An 18,720-nucleotide genomic window follows, 5' to 3' on the forward strand; every position below is an offset into this window, starting at 1 on the left:
GGCCCTTCTGATTCACCTGACTGGGGAAAAGTCATCTGAGGTCATCAGATGGAAACCCAAACATTTCTCCTGTAGGATCCACATGAACCACAAGATATCTTCTGTGAATTCTATGTGGATCCCAGACCTTGTAAACTTCAATGTGGACCTCAGACCCCTCTTCTAAAGGCTCATGTAAACTCCTATATCTTTCCCGAGGCTCACATGGACTCCCAACATCTCTCCTGGAGGAGCCATGTTTGACAACGTCCTCAGGTTCCCATTCCTCCTCTTATTGGGTCCTCCCCAGAGCTCTGTAAATCAGCTAAAGCTTGCATTATAGCAGGGACAGAGAACAGTGACCATGTGAGTGAACCAGGGACAGGACTAACAGCAGAACCCAGGGTCCTGCCCTGTAGCACATGATTCTCCCCTCCTGATTGGCTTGGTAGCTAGATTATACTTCCTACTCAAACTTCCATAACCCCTGAGACTCCCTTCCTTGTCTTCCCTCTCCTTCACTATTTCTGGTCTGCCTTTCTTCCCTCCCACCCCCTTTCCATCCCAGCTGTGGTAGTGCAGCCCCACTCCCAGCAGGCTAGAGCCAGACAATGGGCCCTTATTCTGGGCAAAGAATTCCCTCAGTGTCTCCCACCCACTAAGGCCCCCTTCCAGGCCCAGGATGGTGTGAGTGGAGGGCACTGTGGAGGGCAGGAGCCATTGGCTGGGAGGACAGAGGGTGGCCCTGGTTGTTGAGATCCCACAGGAGGTTTGCAATGTCAACACCGTTCACAATAAAAGCTTGTCTTTCACTCCCAGCCCCATCTTTCCAAGTGGGTCTCTTAACTGTCATTAGTTCCAGGTTTTTAAATATTTACCCTGGTCTCTACTCTCTTTAGGTGTTCATCTCTGCCTATCACAATCTCTTTCATTCTTTTTTCTGTGTCTCTCTAAACTTGTCTTTCTATTCCTTTGTGTAGTTTGCCTGTCCCTATTTCTCATCTCTTTCTCACTTCATCATGTTTCTTTTTCTCTCTCTCCTATTTCCCCATGTCTTTTTTCTTTCCAAATCTTGATCTCTCCGTGTCTCTCTATCTCTGTCTCTCCGTGTTTCTATGTCTCTGTGTTCGTGGCTCTCCTCTCGTCTTTCTATGTCCATCTTTCCATGGATCTTTGTGTCCATTCTCCTTATGTCTTATCTCTGTTTCATCTATGATTTTCCATCCTCTATCCTCTCTCTGTTACTTCGGGCCTGTGGATCTGAAGGACCTTCATCAGGTATCCTGCTCACAGAGCTCTTTCTCTCTCTTTCTTTCTGGTACGGTCCCAGCAGCCCCTAGGATCGGCATTATTCTCCCCATTTACAGATTTGGAAGCTGAGGCTCTGGCTACTGGTACCAGGCTCCCATCTCTGGGTCTTTTTCTCCACGTTCTAGTTCTCTGTGTACTCTTGTCCTCTCCGTGCCCACCAACCACCTGATCGGGCTGTGTCTGGGAACTTAGCACCTCGGACAGTTCCTGTAAGGTGAGGGGTGGCCAGGCCTTCCTTCTCGCGAGCGCAGGAGGAGCGGCCCTAGAGGTGGCGCGGGAGTCTCGCGAGAGCGGCTGCTGCTGCGGGCGCGGGCGGCGCGGGCGCGTGAGGAGCCGGCCCGAGGAGCGCGCGCGCGCTCCCTGCCCCCAGCCCCGGAGCGGCTCGCGGCAGGCTCCGCGCCGCATCTCTGGGTGAAGCGCAGCGCAGCGCGGCGGCCTTTCGGCAACCGAGCGGCAGCGGCGGGTGAGTCCTGGGCCTGAAGACCGGGAGAAGGGCTTTCGAGGGAAGCTGGGCGCAGGGCGAGATGTGGTCACCCACTCTCCAGCTTTGTGCCCCCTACGCTTCACCTTTACATGCAGGGGCAGGCCGAGCTGCTGGAGAGGTGCGGAGTCGAGGTGACCTTCCCAATTTGGGGCGGGAGAAGATCGTCGCACGTGCCCCCAGGTCCCCCAACCCCCACCATCCCCATTCCTGGCTCCCGCAGAGGGAACCCGGGTCTTGGGTGACGTCAGACCCCTGGATTCTGGAGCCTGGGCCTTGGGCCCTCCTTCCCCCCAGCCCCACCTGGTGTTCCCTGGAAACCAGCCTCCTCCTCCTGGGGATGGCGCACGCGACTGGTGGCGGGATGACAGTGGCCTCCTTTGGGTCCTTCCTCACAAGAGGTGCCTGCAGGTGGACCCAGGCTGTGTCCCCCGTCGCCTCCCTTGGTTTGCCGACCTTTAGTCGGCGGGGGATGGGTGCACTGGCTTGACGGAGCCTGGGCTCCCCTAGGGTTTTGGGGTGGTGAGTTGGGAGTGCCGGATGTAGCTCGTTCCAATATTGGCAGGAGGTGGCTATGAGGATGGGGGAGAGGTGTTTGGGAATCTATCCCTGTCCCTGCCTCGAGGAGCTCCTGGCCTGGGGGTTGGGGAAACCAAGTAGAGACTCCTACTGAGAATTCACCATCTCTGGCGGATCAAACCGGTAATGCCTCAGCTGCGGGATGGGGAGATCAGCTAGGGCCTGGCAGACTTTCCCAGGGAGAGAAGGAGAAAGGGAGGCAAGAGCCAGTGAATAGACTTTCTGGGGGAGGGGAGATTTGGATGGGGGAGAGTCAAGAGGGCATTCCCTGGGAGTGGTATGGGAAAAGAGGTGGGAATTAAGCACAGCTGTTGGGGAGGCGCGCCTGTGACCCAGCCATGTGACTGTGCCCATGGGGTAGGGGAAGTCTGGAGAATTTTGCAGCCTGTGTTTTGCCTGCTCTACCTGCACAGGCGCAGGGGGAGATGGTTCTTGCAGGGGCATGACCGACAAGAGATTTTGCTTGGGGCTACACAAATCTTACTAGTTTAGATCTGACCTGGGCTTACTTGGTGGGCCTGGAGGCAAAGTCCCTAGAGCTGAGAGAGGGTGTCTCTGGTGAATGGGTCACAGAAAGAGGGTCTTAGGTGTAAGAAACCCTGTGGAGAGTTAGTGGGGTCCTGGGAGGAGAGCTCTGGATAGGGGCCTCTGAACAAGTTGATTCCCCTCTTGGGCGGCTCTTTGCCAGCACCTTTCTCTGGGGACGAAATAATAGGACTAAGTACTGTCCTCCCTTAAGGAAGCTGCTTGTTCTAGTTTAGAGTGTCCCTCCCAGTTCTTTCTTTTCCTTTCCTCCCTCCTCCCTTTGCGTCCCTGCCCCCTCCCCACAGCATTTCCTCTACAGGCTGCACTTCCTTCGCTGCTGACAGCCTGGAATCTCTGAAGGCTGCCTGGAGGAAGTTTGGTACACGCAGGGTTGACAGAAGTTGTGGGATTAGCCTGACTGGGGGAGGGCAGCAGGTGCTCCACTCGCACCCCCTGGGAGGGTTTTCCAGTCTTAAGCAAGAACAGGGATTGACTGTGCTCTTTGCCCTGCCCTGTGCTGGGTCCCTCCTGGAAGTCTCATCCATCAGGGAGTGAGGAGAAGATTGGATGAGAATGAGTGAGCACTTGCTGCCCAATAACTGGTTCAGAATTTAAGCAGTGGGATGTATGGCATGGTTGTCTGGAAAGGCTTCCCAGAAGAGGTGGGATGTGAGCAAATAGTAGGACTTAGAGTTGACAGGGTTTAGGGGCACTGGAAATCGAGGGGGTGGCTAGACATGATCTCCTGCATGAAACTGGGTTGTGTGGGAAGCAGATCAGCCAGTGGTAGAGAAGCAAAGGTGGTGGTTTGGGAAGTTTGTAGCTGATTGACACAAGGCCTTGAATGCCAGGCTCAGAATCAGCAGGGGTGCTGAAGAGTCATCATAAGACAGTGATAGCAATGCAAGGAGAGTGCTGTTTTCTGAGGATGATTCATAGTTCTGGGACTCCAGGACTGGGGATGTGTGGCTTGGGGTGGGATAAGGGGACCAGAGGTAGAGCAAGAGTGGGGAACTTCCATCTTAGCAGCCTTACTTTGTGCTCTGGCTTCTCCTGCACTGAGTCATCCATGCTTTGCTACACTGATTTCTCTGTAACCGTGGGCACACCTTTTGGAGACAGCATGGGAGCAGGATGGGGGTCAGGCTGGAGCAGGGTTAGAGTCTCCTCCTTTGAGTCTTCCACAATCTAAGTTATTATCTGCAATCCCCCTCCCCCCGTCCCTCCTTATTTTCATGGAGGATTTTATTTTATTTTATTTTAAAGATTTTATTTATTTGACAGAGAGAAAGACAGCCAGAGAGAGGGAACACAAGCAGGGGCAGTGGGAGAGGGAGAAGCAGGCTTCCCACGGAGCAGGGAGCCTGATGCGGGGCTCGATCCCAGGACCTTGGGATCATGACCTGAGCCGAAGGCAGATGCTTAACGACTGAGTCATCCAGGCACCCCTCATGGAGGATTTTAGTGCTGGACCACGGTCTTTCAATTCATTGCCTCCCTTTACCACCCTTTCTCCCAGCCACATTTGAGTCTGGTCATCACTGGCATGTGACTGCCTCTGAAATCTTAAACTCCAGTATTCTCTGAACACAGTCCAACTTCTGTTTTATCTGCTTTGTGACCTCAAGGAGACCTCTAGTTCTCTGGCCCCTCCATTTCCTCTGTCCCATGAGCATGCCACTTTCCTTGTCCTTCCTGGACCCCATGGTGCAGGATTTTAACCATTCTCTGGCTCATGCCCTCAACAGCCATACCACTTTGCCTGTGTGTCCCACTCCAGCAGCAGACCCCTCATTTCTGGATTCTACACTCAGAATGCAGAAGTTTCTGGGGGCTATCACATACCAGGGCAGTCTGGTTCTACGTCTGTGCCTGGTCTCCGGCTTCAGCTGTTCTTCTATCACTTGTAGAAACCCTTGCCCTCTTCCCATCAGCTCCCCATTCCATTTTGTGGGAGAAGTATCTCAAAGTGGACTACTCTCCCAAAGCTCTTTACTCCCAGGGAGGGGGGGTTGGGTGGGCGTGTGGGAAGTGAAATTACACCCAGGTTTCCCCTTTTCTTAAATTCGATTTCCTAAATCACAGTGGAAGGAGGGCTCCAGTCTAATGTGCCTACTCTGTGCTATGGATGCCAGCCCTTCCTGTCTCCCAGGGTCCCGGGGCCCATCAGCTGTTTCGCCTCTATTGTAGCTTCACTCTCCACTGTTTTCCCTAATGCCTTCCTCCCATTTCTAAATATATACATATATATTCAAGGATTCTACCTCAATAAACTTTTCTAACCCTATGTCCTCCTCCAGCTACTGCTGTTTTAAACCTATTGCTTTGTCCTACTGCAAAAGTGATATGAGACCATTGTAGAAATTTTAGAAAATAAAGATAAAAGGAAAGAAAACAAATAACTTACAATCTCATTATCCAGAGATGACTACTATTCATCTTTTGGTACATGGTGTTTCAGTGTTGTCACTGATATTCTGTGTGTGTGTGTGTGTGTGTGTGTGTGTATTAAAATTTCAGCCAATTTTTTTTTTGAAAGATGAGTCTGCTAGACTTGTCCCTTCTTCCTCTCCCTCTTGTTTTCATTTCTTGGCAGCTGGCCTCTACCCCACCACTTCTTGAAGCTGTGCCCTCGGAATTGCCAGATCAGCCCGTGACACACCTGGCCACTTCACAGCCCTGATGGTGTCGATCCAGTTGATCAGTCACTAAAAATATTGAGATAACCTGAATCACTGGCATGAAAAAATTTTCGAGAGATATTGTTGAGTGGAAAAAAACACGTTATAAAACAGCATGTATAAAACGATCTCATTTTTGATGTGCCTGGGTGGCTCAGTTGGACTTCATGCTTCTCCCCTTTTTAGGGGCTCGCTTCATCGGTTAACCTCTGTTTCTGTTGTAATCGCACCTTTTCCCTGGATCTTTCCCACCTCTAGCTTATTTCCATCTTAAACAAACAACCATCAACTGTAGCCCTCCCTGGACCCATATCCCACCTAGGTAGTATCTGTCTCTGTTGTCTTCCTAGGCAGGCTTCTTCAAAGAGCTGTCTGCACCTGCTCTCAGCTTGCATGTTCAACTAGCTCTAATTTGACTTCTACTCCGGCTCCCCCTCCCCCGCCCCCACTCTGTGGCCATCAGAACCATTCTTGCTGCGGTCGCAGATGACTGACTGGTTGTTCTTGAGTGTTACACACACTTCAGTGTTCAGCCCTTCTTATGCCAGACCTCTCCGTGGCATCTGTCATATTTGTCCATTGGCCACTCCTGGCTTTGGAGACTCCATGCTCTCCTGGTTTTCCTCCTGCCTCGGTGGCTGCTCCTTCCCATTCTTTGCCAGCCCATCCTCTTCTGCCTGGTTTGTTTGTTTTGTATTTTTGAACAGGTAGTACATTTACATGATTTTTTTAAATTCAGGAAGACGTTCCAAGTTTCACTGATTCTAAGATCACCATTTTGATATTTCTGAAAACGTTTTAATATGTGTCTTAAAAATCTTTGGCATCTGAACAAATAACAAGTTGGCAGTGTATTTTCTTTCTTTTGGTAAATAAGATAATGATATATCTTAAAATTGATGGTGTCTTGGATTAGCTGGTATAAAGATACATGGTAAAAATTATTCCTCCCTCCTGCTCCATATCTATTCAGTTCTTCTGTCCCTCGGGGAGCCACAATTACTGCTTTTTAAGTAACCTAAGAATTGTTCCACCCACTGAGCCAGGCAGGTGCCTGTGGATGTTGGCATTTTTTAACAGCCCAGGCCAGTTTAGTTTTTATTTATTTTTATTAATTATTATTTTATTTTTAATAGTCACTCATTTTCTTTATAGATTTGTTTATTTTTTTAAAGATTCCATTCATTTATTTATTTTGAGAGAGAGAATGAGAGAGAGAAGAGAGCATGAGGGGCGGAGGGTCAGAGGGAGAAGCAGACTCCCCACTGAGCAGGGAGCCCGATGTGGGACTCGGTCCCGGGACTCCAGGATCATGACCTGAGCCGAAGGCAGTCGCTTAACCAACTGAGCCCCCCAGGCGCCCTAGATTTATTTATTTTAGAGAGAGAGCACGCTCACATGAGCAGGGGGAGGGGCAGAGGGAGAGGAAGACAAGCAGACTCCCTGTTGAGTGGGGAGCGTGTCGTGGGGCTTGATCCCAGGACCCTATCCCAGGACCCTGAGGTCATGACCTGAGCTGAAATCAAGAGTCGGAGGCTTAACTGACTCAACCACCCAGGCGCCCCAGGCCAGTTTAGTTTTTAGAATGCTCCACAACTTGGATTTTTCTCCTTGTTTCTCATGATTGGATTCAAGTTAAACATTTTGGGGCAGGAATACTACGTAGGTGATGTTGTGTCCTTGTTGGTGCATCATGCTGGGAGGCCATAATGTCTGTCTGTCCCGTTATCGGTAATGTTAAGTTTGATCACTTGGTTAAGGTTGTATCTGCCAGGCTTCTTCACAGTAAAAGTGCCTGTCCCCCTCTGTAGTTAGCAAGTCATCTTTGGACTGGTACGTTGAGACTGTGACTCTCCTCCGCACAGCCTCTGGTCCAGTGGTTTTGGCAGCCATTGATGATCCTTGCCTGAATCAGCAGTTACATTTGTGACTATGGAACTGGGAGATTTTTTAATTCTATCACTCCTACATTTATGGCTACCTTTCTTCTAGAAAGACGAGCTCTTCCCTCTCTTTTTAAAAATAAGAGTGTTCCTTTGGAACTCATTGATTTTTTTTTTTTCACAAAATAGTGATACTTATTTTTGACTTTTACATTTTATTTTTTATTTTATTTTTTTTTAAAGATTTTATTTTTTTTGTCAGAGAGAGCACAAGCAGGGGGAGCGGCAGTCAGAACAGCTAGAGGGAGAAGCAGGCTCTCCGCCCAGCAAGGAGCCTGATGCGGGACTCGATCCCAGGACCCTGGTATCGTGACCCAAGCCGAAGGCAGACGCTCAACCAAATGAGCCACACAGGCGTCCCTGACTTTTACATTTTAAATAGCACTTATTATTCATCTTATTAAGAAAGTCATGTATATTCATTGTAGAGAATTAGGAAAATACAGAGGAGGATAAAGGAGCAGATTAAAATCACCTGTGATCCCTGCCGTCAAATGAAAATTCCTGAGAGCATTTTGGTGTATCATGGATTATTGTTTAACATTCAGGATGTCATATGTTACTGTCATTCATATTTTTGAGACTCTTAATTGTCTCAGATTTGGCTGGTGGTAGCTCCTTCAAACTGGTGTCCTTTTGACGTGCGTCCATTTGTTGAATACCTGCTTATTTCTGGTACCACAAGATGTTCTAGGCTATCCTGGTATTTCCTTGTCCTGGCTTGAGACCAGCCATAGATGTTTTTTAAGCCATGGGTTCATACTGACTCCTCCATTTCAAATCCAACAGCGCAGGGCTCTTATCATCCCACGTTGCATATTCTCTCCCCATATTTTAACAGTGAGAACCCAGGTCCCAACAATAAACCGTACACTGCTATGTCCTCTCCTATGGGACACATGACAGAGTTTCAGCGTCACCACACTATATAAACCTGCTTATATTTAAGCTTTCTTTCCAGTTATTTTTATCCTTGAGATATATCCTTTTAAGAGAACACAGAGTGCTCTGATCAAGTTACTTGGCCAGTTCTTTTTTCTATGTGGTCATGTTATCAATGTCCTGTACAGTTAGTGTCATTTGCTTTTGTTTATTTCAATTTTAGGGTTTGCTTTTCTTTCTGGTGTAAGTTCTTGAGTATGTAAGATATTATATGTACAAAAGTGTGTGTAAATCTTTACCCAGGGAAGTCTCACTAGTCATTGTAGCCCTTCTATCACGTAGGTGACCATTTTATAGTGTCTGGTTTACTTTTCCTGCGTTTCTTTTGCAAACATAAGCAAATTCGTATGCAGGTTCTTCTCCCCCCACTTTTTTTTACATAAAAAGTAGCATACTATTTATACTTTGCTTTTTTTCCATTTAATCATTCCACAGCAATTAATAGAGATCCTCTTCATTCTTTTTTACATCTATGTAGTACTCCATTGAATGATATACCATAGTTTATTCAAACAGTTGCATTTAGGTTACTAACAACATTTTGCTATTTGCAAAATAGTATCACGTTGAATGACATGTATTTATTGTTTCTTATTTGTGGGTAAAAAAGTAGAAGTAGGATTGTTGGGTCAAAAGGAAAAAATATTTTTATTCTCCTCTCCTCTCCTCTCCTTTTTTTTATTTTTACTATGAAAGATTGCATACTGTTTTGACTGTTCTATGTCTTTTGTTGCCTATTGTCTAGGTTGTTCTATATCTATGTAGTTTTTTCATTGACTAGTAATCGTGGAGATCTTTCCACAGCAGAGAGCATTTTAAAAACTGCAGAACAGCCCATTGTATGACTGTACTGTTTATTTCATCATCCCCAATTGATGTGTAGATTTTTCCAGTCTTTCGGTGTTACAAACAACGCTACAATTAATGCAGCTGTGTAAGGGGATCATTTCATGTAGGTTTCTACCATGCCTGTCTTTTCCCCTTTTGTGGTAGATGTTGTTGGGTTTTTATATCTACATTTGATTTCATATCACAAAGGGGCCATAAAAGATTACAACTGCCCAAATCTTTAGTAGGATCCAGAGAAATTTGACTGGGAGGGTTTTGTTTTTGTTTTTTTAATGCAAACTTTAAAAAAAAAGATTTTATTTATTTTGTTTGTGTGAGAGAGAGAGAGCACGTGTGTGAGAGAGCATGCATGAGCCCAAGCCAGGGTGGGGGTGGACAGAGGGAGAAGCAGACTCCCTACTCAGCAGGGAGCCTGATGTGGGACTTTCTGGGATCATGACCTGAGCTGAAGGCAGTTGCTTAACCAACTGAGCCACCCAGGTGCCCTTAAAGCGAACTTTAATTGAAGTATAACACACAAGAAAGTGCACAAATTGTAATCTCATGCTTGATGAATTTGCACAAAGTTGACACTGTGTAACCAGCTCCCAGACCCAGGAATAGACCATTACCAATACCTCAGCTTCTGCTCCCTGCTTCCTCAAAGTTAACACTATCTTGACTTTAATTTTTTTTTTTGCTACCCCGCATATTGACTTTTAATACCTTGCTATGTATAATGCATATTTTCATGATAGCCACCCTTCCCTTTTAGAGTATGCACTGCACAGGTTTCATGCAGAGGGCAGGAACCACATCTGTCTTTTTTTTTTTTTAAGATTTTATTTATTTGACAGAGAGAGACACAGTGAGAGAGGGAACACAAGCAGGGGGAGTGGCAGAGGGAGAAACAGGCTTCCCACTGAGCAGGGAGCCCAATGCGGGACTCGATCCCAGGACCCCAGGATCATGACCTGAGCCGAAGGCAGACGCTCAACGACTGAGCCACCCCGGCGCCCTGGAAACCACATCTGTCTTACTTACGCTGCCTCCCCAGTGCCTGACACATTACACATCCCCAACAAATGACTGAAGGCAAAGGCCAGCGAGAGGGGAGGCCAGCCTGTGACTGATGCTAGGTCTGTCATGTTCAGGGTCAAGGTTCTCTTTCAGGGGTCTCTAGTCTCCTTAGGCCTTCTCTGTCACTTGCCTTTGCCTCATGGGGTCCCTTCCCAGGTTCCTTCCCCACCCTTGGATAGGGTTTTCTGAAGATAGACGCTGTGCCTTGAGGTAAACGGCGGGAGGTCCTAGAAGGAGGTACCCGGTGGAGCTGTCTCCACTGGGCTCATCCCACTGTGGGCGTTAGAACCAGTTTCTGCCCCAGGGAGCTTCCAGCCCTGCAGGGGCTGAGAGAGGGTCTGGGTTGCACCGGGCCTGATCCTTATCCTGCTCGGGCTTTTCTTTCCTTCCAGGTCAGGACAAAGAGGCGTGGGCAGGCCGCTGGGCCGGCTGGTGCCATCCGTGCCATCATGGCAGGTAAGGACAGTGTCATGTGGATAGGACATGCAAGCAAGCAGAGGGTGGGTGGCCCCCTTCCTAGTTTCCTTATCCCCTTTAGTTTTTGGAGGTCACGTTTGTTCTGTCCTCCTGCCCCCAGGCTTTCCCCGGTCCCCCACTGAGCCCTGTCTATCCAAGACCCTCAGCCTGACACTGTCTAGCTCTCTGTCAGGTCTCTGACTGTGGGAACCAGAGGTTGAGCATCCTGATGCCCTGGTCCTGCTGGCCACCTGACTGATAAGCAGTGCAGGTGGCTCAATCCCTGTCTCCTCTGTCCCCATTGCTCTTTAATACTCTGAGACCCTTTCCTTCAGATTTCTGAGTTGTTGGTTTCCAAAGGCTCAGGTACAGAATGCCAGAGCTGGAGGGACCTTTAGAGACTATCTAGCTCAAGCCCCACGCCACCGGCTGAACGGATAACATGAATATTGGAGTGGACACGGGAACCCCTGTCTCCAGGCTCACCCATCCTGCTTCATCTGCCTGGAACTGGACAGCATTTATTATTTTTCCTCTGAGAGACTGCAACACTGCTTCAGGGCCTTTGGTTACTTTGGGAACCTCAGAGCAGACTTGAGGAAGCAGGGATGGCTGGGTGGGGTTAGCAGTGCAGCCTGTGACCTCGGGCTGGGGGCAGCTGAAACCAGGGCAAGAGAATCATACTGGGTTGTCGGGGAGGGGAACATTCAAGGTGATGCCATGCCATATGCTTCACCCACAGAGAAAGTGAACAACTTCCCACCGTTGCCCAAATTCATCCCCCTGAAGCCATGTTTCTACCAAGACTTTGAGGCAGACATTCCTCCCCAGCATCTCAGCATGACCAAGCGCCTCTACTACCTCTGGATGTGTGAGTGCTATGTGTTGGGGGTGGGCCATGGCGGGCTGGGAGAGGAGGAAGGAAGGCTGGTAGGTGCTGGGCATCAGGGTGGGGGGCCTGTAGGCCTGGCTGCCCCTCAGCCACACTTGCAGTATCTGCATGGGCCATCTCCCAGCAGCCTCCTCTCATGGGCTGATCCCCAATCTGGGCCCCAGTTTCCCTCATCCCCCACCCTCTACTTTCCATTCACAGAGCATCTGGATGAGGGTCTCTGTCCACAGGATCATTTCTCTTTTCTTGTTCTCCCTTCCCCTTCCCACTGGGGTGGTTTTCCAGGGAGCCTCTGGTGGCTGCCAGGACCTCGGGATTCTGGATTCATAGAGGAATCCTTGTCTCAAAGCCACATTTGTCTTGCTTTCTTTGTAAAACTGCTCAGAGAAAAGAGCATTAACTGGAAGTTGGGAGATATAGGATCAAACTGGGTTGGTTGTCCTACTTCCCAAGCAGCAGGTTCCTCACTTATAGAAAGAGAATGTTGGCTTAGTGATCACTATGGTTCCAAGGAGTTCTGTGTTGTGTGGTCTGTACTTCTCTAAGAATCTAGAGTTCTAATGTTCTACAATGTTGAGGTCCAGAGTGTCAAGGTCCTAGTAGCTGATGGTCGGTGGCAGGTTGGCAGGAAAGTGTCATCGTAGAGAGATGTGACTTGGTTGCGCCCAGGCTAGTCAAAGGTACCTCTTAGTAGTGTACAGGGAGGGCAGGCTGGCTTTCCCGTGCTGGGTATCAGCCTCAAGGACTCTTAGACCTGCAGTGTAACCACAGCCAGGGTCTGTCACAGATGATGTTGCCTTGAGACAGCCCACACTTAGCTGCTGACTTGGGGAGGTGATTGCTTGTGCCCAGAAGGAGGTAAAGGATGCTGTCTTTGCAGGTTCTTCATGGGGTGGTAGAAAGAGTGTGGGGGTAGACAGACTCTGTTTCAAGTCCTGGCTTGGCCTTTGAGTGGAGAAGGCATCTTTCCCCATGTAACGTGAGGGAAGGAAGAGATGGGGGCAGGTGCAGGTAGGTCTATAGATTTTGGGGAAGAGAATGAGGAGGTCGCCTCTGATGGCTTCTGTTTTTTCCCATCAAATGTGTTGTAGAAGTGGGGATGGGAGCTTTGAGGAAGGAAAGTGGGATTAGAATGAGAGCACCTTTGTGGACAGAGGGTGAGGACACTATCCAAAGACATGTGACCCCCTAAGATTTCTGGGCCATGCACAGGATCCATTCGATGTTGGCTGAATTGATAGTCCTACCGGGCTTTTCTGTAGGCTCCTTCTTTCCTAGAAATGTTCAGCTCAGGTACAGATGGGAGTTCTGTTCACCCAGGGGGAGTGTGAGCAGAAGATGAGGCAGGGGAGAGCATTAGAAAACATGTAATGATTTATGGAATCTAAGCTGGACAGGAAGAGAAGTGGAGATGGAAAAAAACTGAGTGGCCATGTTAATAGATGTCTGTTCCAAACAGGGGGTAGAATAATTACAATAGAAGCACTAGAACCAGTGAGCTGGAAAGAGATGGGACTGGAAGGAGAGATATAAACCAATATAAAAACAGGTTAATGTCTGTTCTATGTAAAGAGCAAATAAAATCAGTTCTGGGAGTTCCAGAGCTCTGGGACATTGGAGGGCAATAAACAGAGATGGAGGAAATGCAGCTGAAGTGCAGAGGAAGAAATGCTCACCCCCCCCTTTTTTTTTTTAAAGATTTTATTCATTTATTTGAGAGAGAGAGAATGAGAGATAGAGAGCACGAGAGGGAAGAGGGTCAGAGGGAGAAGCAGACTCCCTGCTGAGCAGGGAGCCCGATGCGGGACTTGATCCTGGGACTCCAGGATCATAACCTGAGCCGAAGGCAGTCGCCCAACCAACTGAGCCACCCAGGCACCCAGAAATGCTCACCCTTGTTATGAGGGGCTCTGAGATGGTTGTACCTGCACAGGTGACAGCATTGTCCCATCAGACTTGGGAGCACCCCATCTGTCCCAGGGCTCTGGGAACTCTGCCCCTGAGAAGATCTCATCCAGGAGCTGGATTTAAGGGCTATAAATACCTTCCTAAGTCCTCACTAGGCACCTGCCAGATGCTTTGCTCCCAAGGAAATGCATATGACCCTTGAGATGCTTAAGGGCTCTATTCAGAAGCCACGAGCAGATGCCTGGTTGTTTGAGGCCAAGATTGAGCCCCCCTGCCTTTGTTTACTCAGCAGGTCTTTGTGGAGCCTTAAAGGGACTCAACCTAATGTTTGAGGAAGGGAGCATCCTGATGTCAGAAGCCCTGGGTGTGTGTTAGTGCCAGCACAAGTCTTTGAGGTTTCTGCTGGCTGTGACTCGGTGATCCTGTGATTCTGAGTTCAACTAGAGTATGTGGGCACAGAGAGGTGGGAGCCGGGTTCTGCTCTTGGGGAGCTTCTAGTGTGGTTGATGGGCTGGGATTTGTACTTGGGGAACCATGCATGAGTGCAGCCCAGGTCTGCAGGAGGTCAGAGGGATGGGACATGAATAAGGCTGCAGTAGTGAAGGAAGGCTTTGTGGAGGAAGCGACATGGTAGTTGTGTAACAAATGAATTAGATAAAGACTGAAATCCCGGCCATTGTTTCCTGCCCCATTTAAGAGCAGGGCAGATGGTACAGTGGCTTGAAGAGATGTTTCTACAAGGCCTTTTACTTTCCACTTTTCGTGCCCCTTGCAAGAGAAGATATAAGGGTTTCTTGTGCCTTGGGCTTGGTGATTGCTGTGAGTCTGGGAGGGCCAGGGGCTGAGGCCATTCTTATAAGGAGAAGAGCATTTCTACCACCTGGAGGCTTTGGGGCCCTTTGGTGGGGCTTGTTGGACTGAGATTCTGGGTTCCTGCTCTGGAGACTCTCTTGTTCTCTAGATTTCTTAGATCCCTTGGAGTGGGTGTGGGGAGGGGAATTGGTCTAAGCTCCCAGCTTTCTTTCTTACAGTCTGTACTCCTTCTGTGTGTGTATGTATGTGTGTCTCATGTATCTGTGTGTGTGTGTGTGTGTGTATTCACTGATGTGGGTTCTGGGTGCAAATATCTGTAACTGTGGTTTTCATGTATGTTTGTGTGTATCTACCTCTCTGTGCATTGTGCTGTTTGCATGTGTTTGATTGTGTGTCTGTTGAATTATGGGTGTGTGTGTCCATGTCTGGGTGGTCACATGTCTCTGCATGGGCCTGGGTGTCTGTGTGCATGTCTGGTGTTTGTCTCTCTGCGTGCATGTGCTCCTGGGTCTGCAGTGAACAGCGTCACGCTGGCCGTGAACCTGGTGGGCTGTCTCGCGTGGCTGATCGGAGGCGGGGGAGCCACCAACTTTGGCCTCGCCTTTCTCTGGCTCATCCTCTTCACACCCTGCTCCTACGTCTGCTGGTTTCGGCCCATTTACAAGGCCTTCAAGTAAGTGGTTGCTGCTGACCCCAGCTCCTAACCTTGTCTCTTTGCCCATCTGCCCTGTTTCTTCTCTATTTTCTCACTTTTTTTTTGACCACCCCCCAAACTCACTTTCACTTGCTCACCCTCAGCTCAGACTGCCAGGTAGGAGGTGGGCTTCCTGCGAATTCAGTGCTGGGGATGAGAGAGCTGGGAGTCAGAGCCTTGGTTCCCTCCTTCCTCACTCCTCCCTTCCTTTCTCACTTCCTTGGGTGGGCATAACAGAGATGAGGCTTATCTTAGTTCTGCCTTCCCCAGGCAGCTGTATGTCAGATTTGCCAGTGGGGCCACCTGTCTCAGTGGAGCTGCCTATCTTTGCACCTGTGGGGCTACCTGATTTGGTACCAAGTGGACCATTTATCCATGTGCTAATGGAACTAGTCATCCATGTACTACTGACACTGTGTGCTAATGATGTCATCCAACTCTGTGCTAAAGGGACCACTCATCCATGTACGAGTGGGGCTAACTGTCTTGGGGCCAATGGGTGTCTACCTTGTGTAAAATGGATTTTCAATTTTGGTGCTAATGGAACTACTCATCCCTGTACCAACAAGGCTATCTATCTTGGTGCCAATGGAGATTCTATCTCAGTGCTAACGGGGCCTCAAATGTCTTTGCCAACCAAATCATCCATCTGTATGCCAGTTAGGCTACTGTTTGGTGTCAGTAGGGTTCCATTCTTATACCAATGGGACTTTATGTCTCTTTGTTTATGGGAATGTCCATCCATGTACTGGTGGAGCTAGATATCTTGGTGCCAGTAAGGTTGTCCATCCCCTTGACAATGGGGTCATTTATTCTTGTCGTAATTGACCCAACTATTTCTATGCTTCGGGGCCAACCATCCATGTACTGTCCATGTGAGTGGTCCATTTATGAGGAGATCTCTTCCTATGTAATGTTGCTCACACAAGACTAACACATGGAAACTTGCAAAGATTCATGTAAACACTTCCATTTTTGCCTCTCAATTAAGGCCTTTAAGTGTCTCCTGTCCATTGCTTACTCATTTAATCTTGGAAGGGCTGGGGGCTCCTGAAGACAGGGGAAGCGTTCGCCCTCTGCCCAGGTGATGAGAGTCATTTCCTCTGCTACAGGACTGACAGCTCCTTCAGCTTCATGGCATTCTTCTTCACCTTCATGGCCCAGCTGGTCATCAGCATCATCCAGGCCGTGGGCATCCCAGGCTGGGGCGTCTGGTAAGAGATTGGGGTGTCTGGGATGGACCCAGGGCTGGCATGGGTGGCACCTTGGGTATGTCCTTTGTTTATGTCTGTGTGTTAGCTGCTTGGCCTGCAAGAGGATCCAGGGTAGGGTAGTAGACACAGGCACAGCAGCAGAGGGGAAGGAGAACCTTGCAGTAGTTTTGGGGGGCTTCCGGGGGTGTCAAGCATCATGGGAGAACCCAAGGGAAGGAAGCCTTATGTCTGAGGAGCTTGTCTCCTGAGCCATGGGAAAGGATTCTTCTGAACCACTGCCACAGGCCAGTTGGCTCATCTCTTTGCATCCGATGATATGGCCCTTCCCCGGGACAATGAGATGGCTCCTGGCTGTGGTGGGGGGGCTCCCGGTTACCCCTCAACATGCCGGCAGCCCCACAGCTGGCCTCTTCCTGCAGCGGCTGGATCGCTACCATCTCCTTCTTCGGAACAAACGTTGGCTCAGCAGTGGTGATGCTCATTCCCACCATTATGTTCACGGTTGTGGCTGTGTTTTCCTTCATCGCCCTCAGCATGGTATGTGCAAGGTTGAGAGGGTGGCTTCGGGAAGGGGCTACGATCTGTAACAACCCCTCCTCCAAGTTACAGGAGGACCCGGAGGTCTTCCAAGGGACTCACTCTAGAATGGCTTGGTGGACTTTGCTCCTAATACACAGGCGGGTGTGGGAGGGAGGATTGGCACTTACAGGGACTTGTCTCTGGTGTCCAGGTCTTTCCTGGATGGGCTTGTCCTTCCCTTTGATTAATCCTTCCTTGTGCTTCTCCTCCTACAGGTTCATAAATTCTACCGGGGCAGTGGGGGGAGTTTCAGCAAAGCTCAGGAGGAGTGGACCACAGGGGCATGGAAGAACCCACACGTGCAGCAGGCGGCCCAGAATGCAGCCATGGGGGCGGCCCAGGGTGCCATGAATCAGCCGCAGACTCAGTATTCCGCCACCCCCAACTACACATACTCCAATGAGATGTGAGCCAGCCAAGCCTACCAGGAGGGCAGGGCTGGGGGTCCGTGGGACAGGGACTCAAGCCACATTGTCTGTTGTGGTGACCAAGCAGGGTTCCTTCCTCCCTTTTCTCCTCCCCAACTTTGTACAAAGAATCAGAGTTATATATATATATATATATATATATAATTGTGTGTGTGTGTATATATATATATATATGTATATGTATATGTCTTCCCCCTTCCCCCGCTCCTTCGGATTCTGCTCTCAGTACTCTGAGAGCTGTGGGCTGCACGTGGAGCTGTCCCGTGCGCTGGTAGCTATGTCCGTGTCCCCTTGTGAATAGTATGCAGTGGAGGTCTCTGTTGTTGTGGTGCTAGATGTATGTTTAGAACTAAACCAGCCCCCACCCTCCACCAGGGTGCCCCCTCTGACCTTGGCCCAGGGACTCCTCATGGACCAGGGGGAGGCATAGCAGAAAGCCTGGCCCCCTCCCCAGGGTTATGAACTGAAACTGTCTCCACTTTTGGTCTCACTGGGAAGCAACAGTATTTAGCACTCATGGGGGTGGTAGGTAGGAGGGTGGGGACAGGCCAGGGATCTTCCTTTGCTCCTTCTGATCTGGTTTCCTCCCCCTCCTTCCCCTCCCTCTTCTCCTCTTGGTGTCAGATTCCCTGTGGCTTCTTTTCTTGCCCAGGGTCTCTCTCTTCCCCGTGTGGCTTTTCTTTGTCTTCCCCAAGGCTGAGTGTCCCAGTTGTATATGCTTCTGAGACTGAGCCCATTCTCAGATCAAGGAAGTAGACAGGAGCTGAGCCTTAGGTGTGATGTGGGAGGGCACACAGCTAGAGATGCACAGCCCATCTCGGTACCCGACTCCCAGGGAGTGGAAATGCAGGGTCATCTCAGAGCTTGGCCTGCAGGGGAAGGGGGGCTCCTCTCTTTTCTGTCCTGCTTCCCCTCCTCTTCCCAGAGCCCCCTTGAATCCCTCTGCCGATGTTCCTCCCCATACCCTCAGCTGCTAGCCTACCCGCATCCCATGCTAGGTGGCATCTGCCATCTGTGAGGGCTGATTCCACTGCCTTCTCTGAAGAGCTGGGTGGTGTCCACGTAATTTTCAGGTATAAAGGTACAGCTCGAGCAGAGAGTATGTAAATAATTATTTGTCCCTGAGTGAGATCTGACTGGCCCAAGCCCACTGGGCAAGTACTGGGTATCTCTGAATGACCGACCTCTGGATTCCTGAGAGCAGATAGCTGTTCTGCTTGGGTCTGGTGGAGGGGCAGGCTCAGAGGGCTGGGCCTGGAGGGAAGATTGGGGGAGAAGGCAGGCAGGGCCCAGGGAGAGGAGAGCCTACCTCCTCCCACCCTAGCTTGCTTTTGGTCACAGAACAGTTCTGGGCACTTGAACTCGGCCCAGGAAGAAGCACATGCCC

General features: G+C 49.6%; 1 protein-coding gene across 1 annotated transcript; it reads left to right on the forward strand.

Moving 5' to 3' along the window:
• Positions 1-1,643: 1,643 nt before the first annotated feature.
• On the forward strand, positions 1,644-17,315 carry SCAMP5 (secretory carrier membrane protein 5). The gene is made up of 7 exons (XM_028100375.2): positions 1,644-1,753; positions 10,742-10,805; positions 11,548-11,676; positions 14,935-15,091; positions 16,225-16,326; positions 16,746-16,863; positions 17,121-17,315. Exons 2-7 carry the CDS (start codon positions 10,799-10,801, stop codon positions 17,313-17,315), a joined length of 708 nt encoding a protein of 235 aa, XP_027956176.2. The 5' UTR covers positions 1,644-1,753; positions 10,742-10,798.
• Positions 17,316-18,720: the final 1,405 nt, after the last annotated feature.

This window comes from Eumetopias jubatus, unplaced genomic scaffold (assembly GCF_037043125.1).
Source record: "Eumetopias jubatus isolate StellerSeaLion01/CBP00866 unplaced genomic scaffold, mEumJub1_p1.0 scaffold_7, whole genome shotgun sequence".
Taxonomy (NCBI): Eukaryota; Metazoa; Chordata; class Mammalia; order Carnivora; family Otariidae; genus Eumetopias; species Eumetopias jubatus.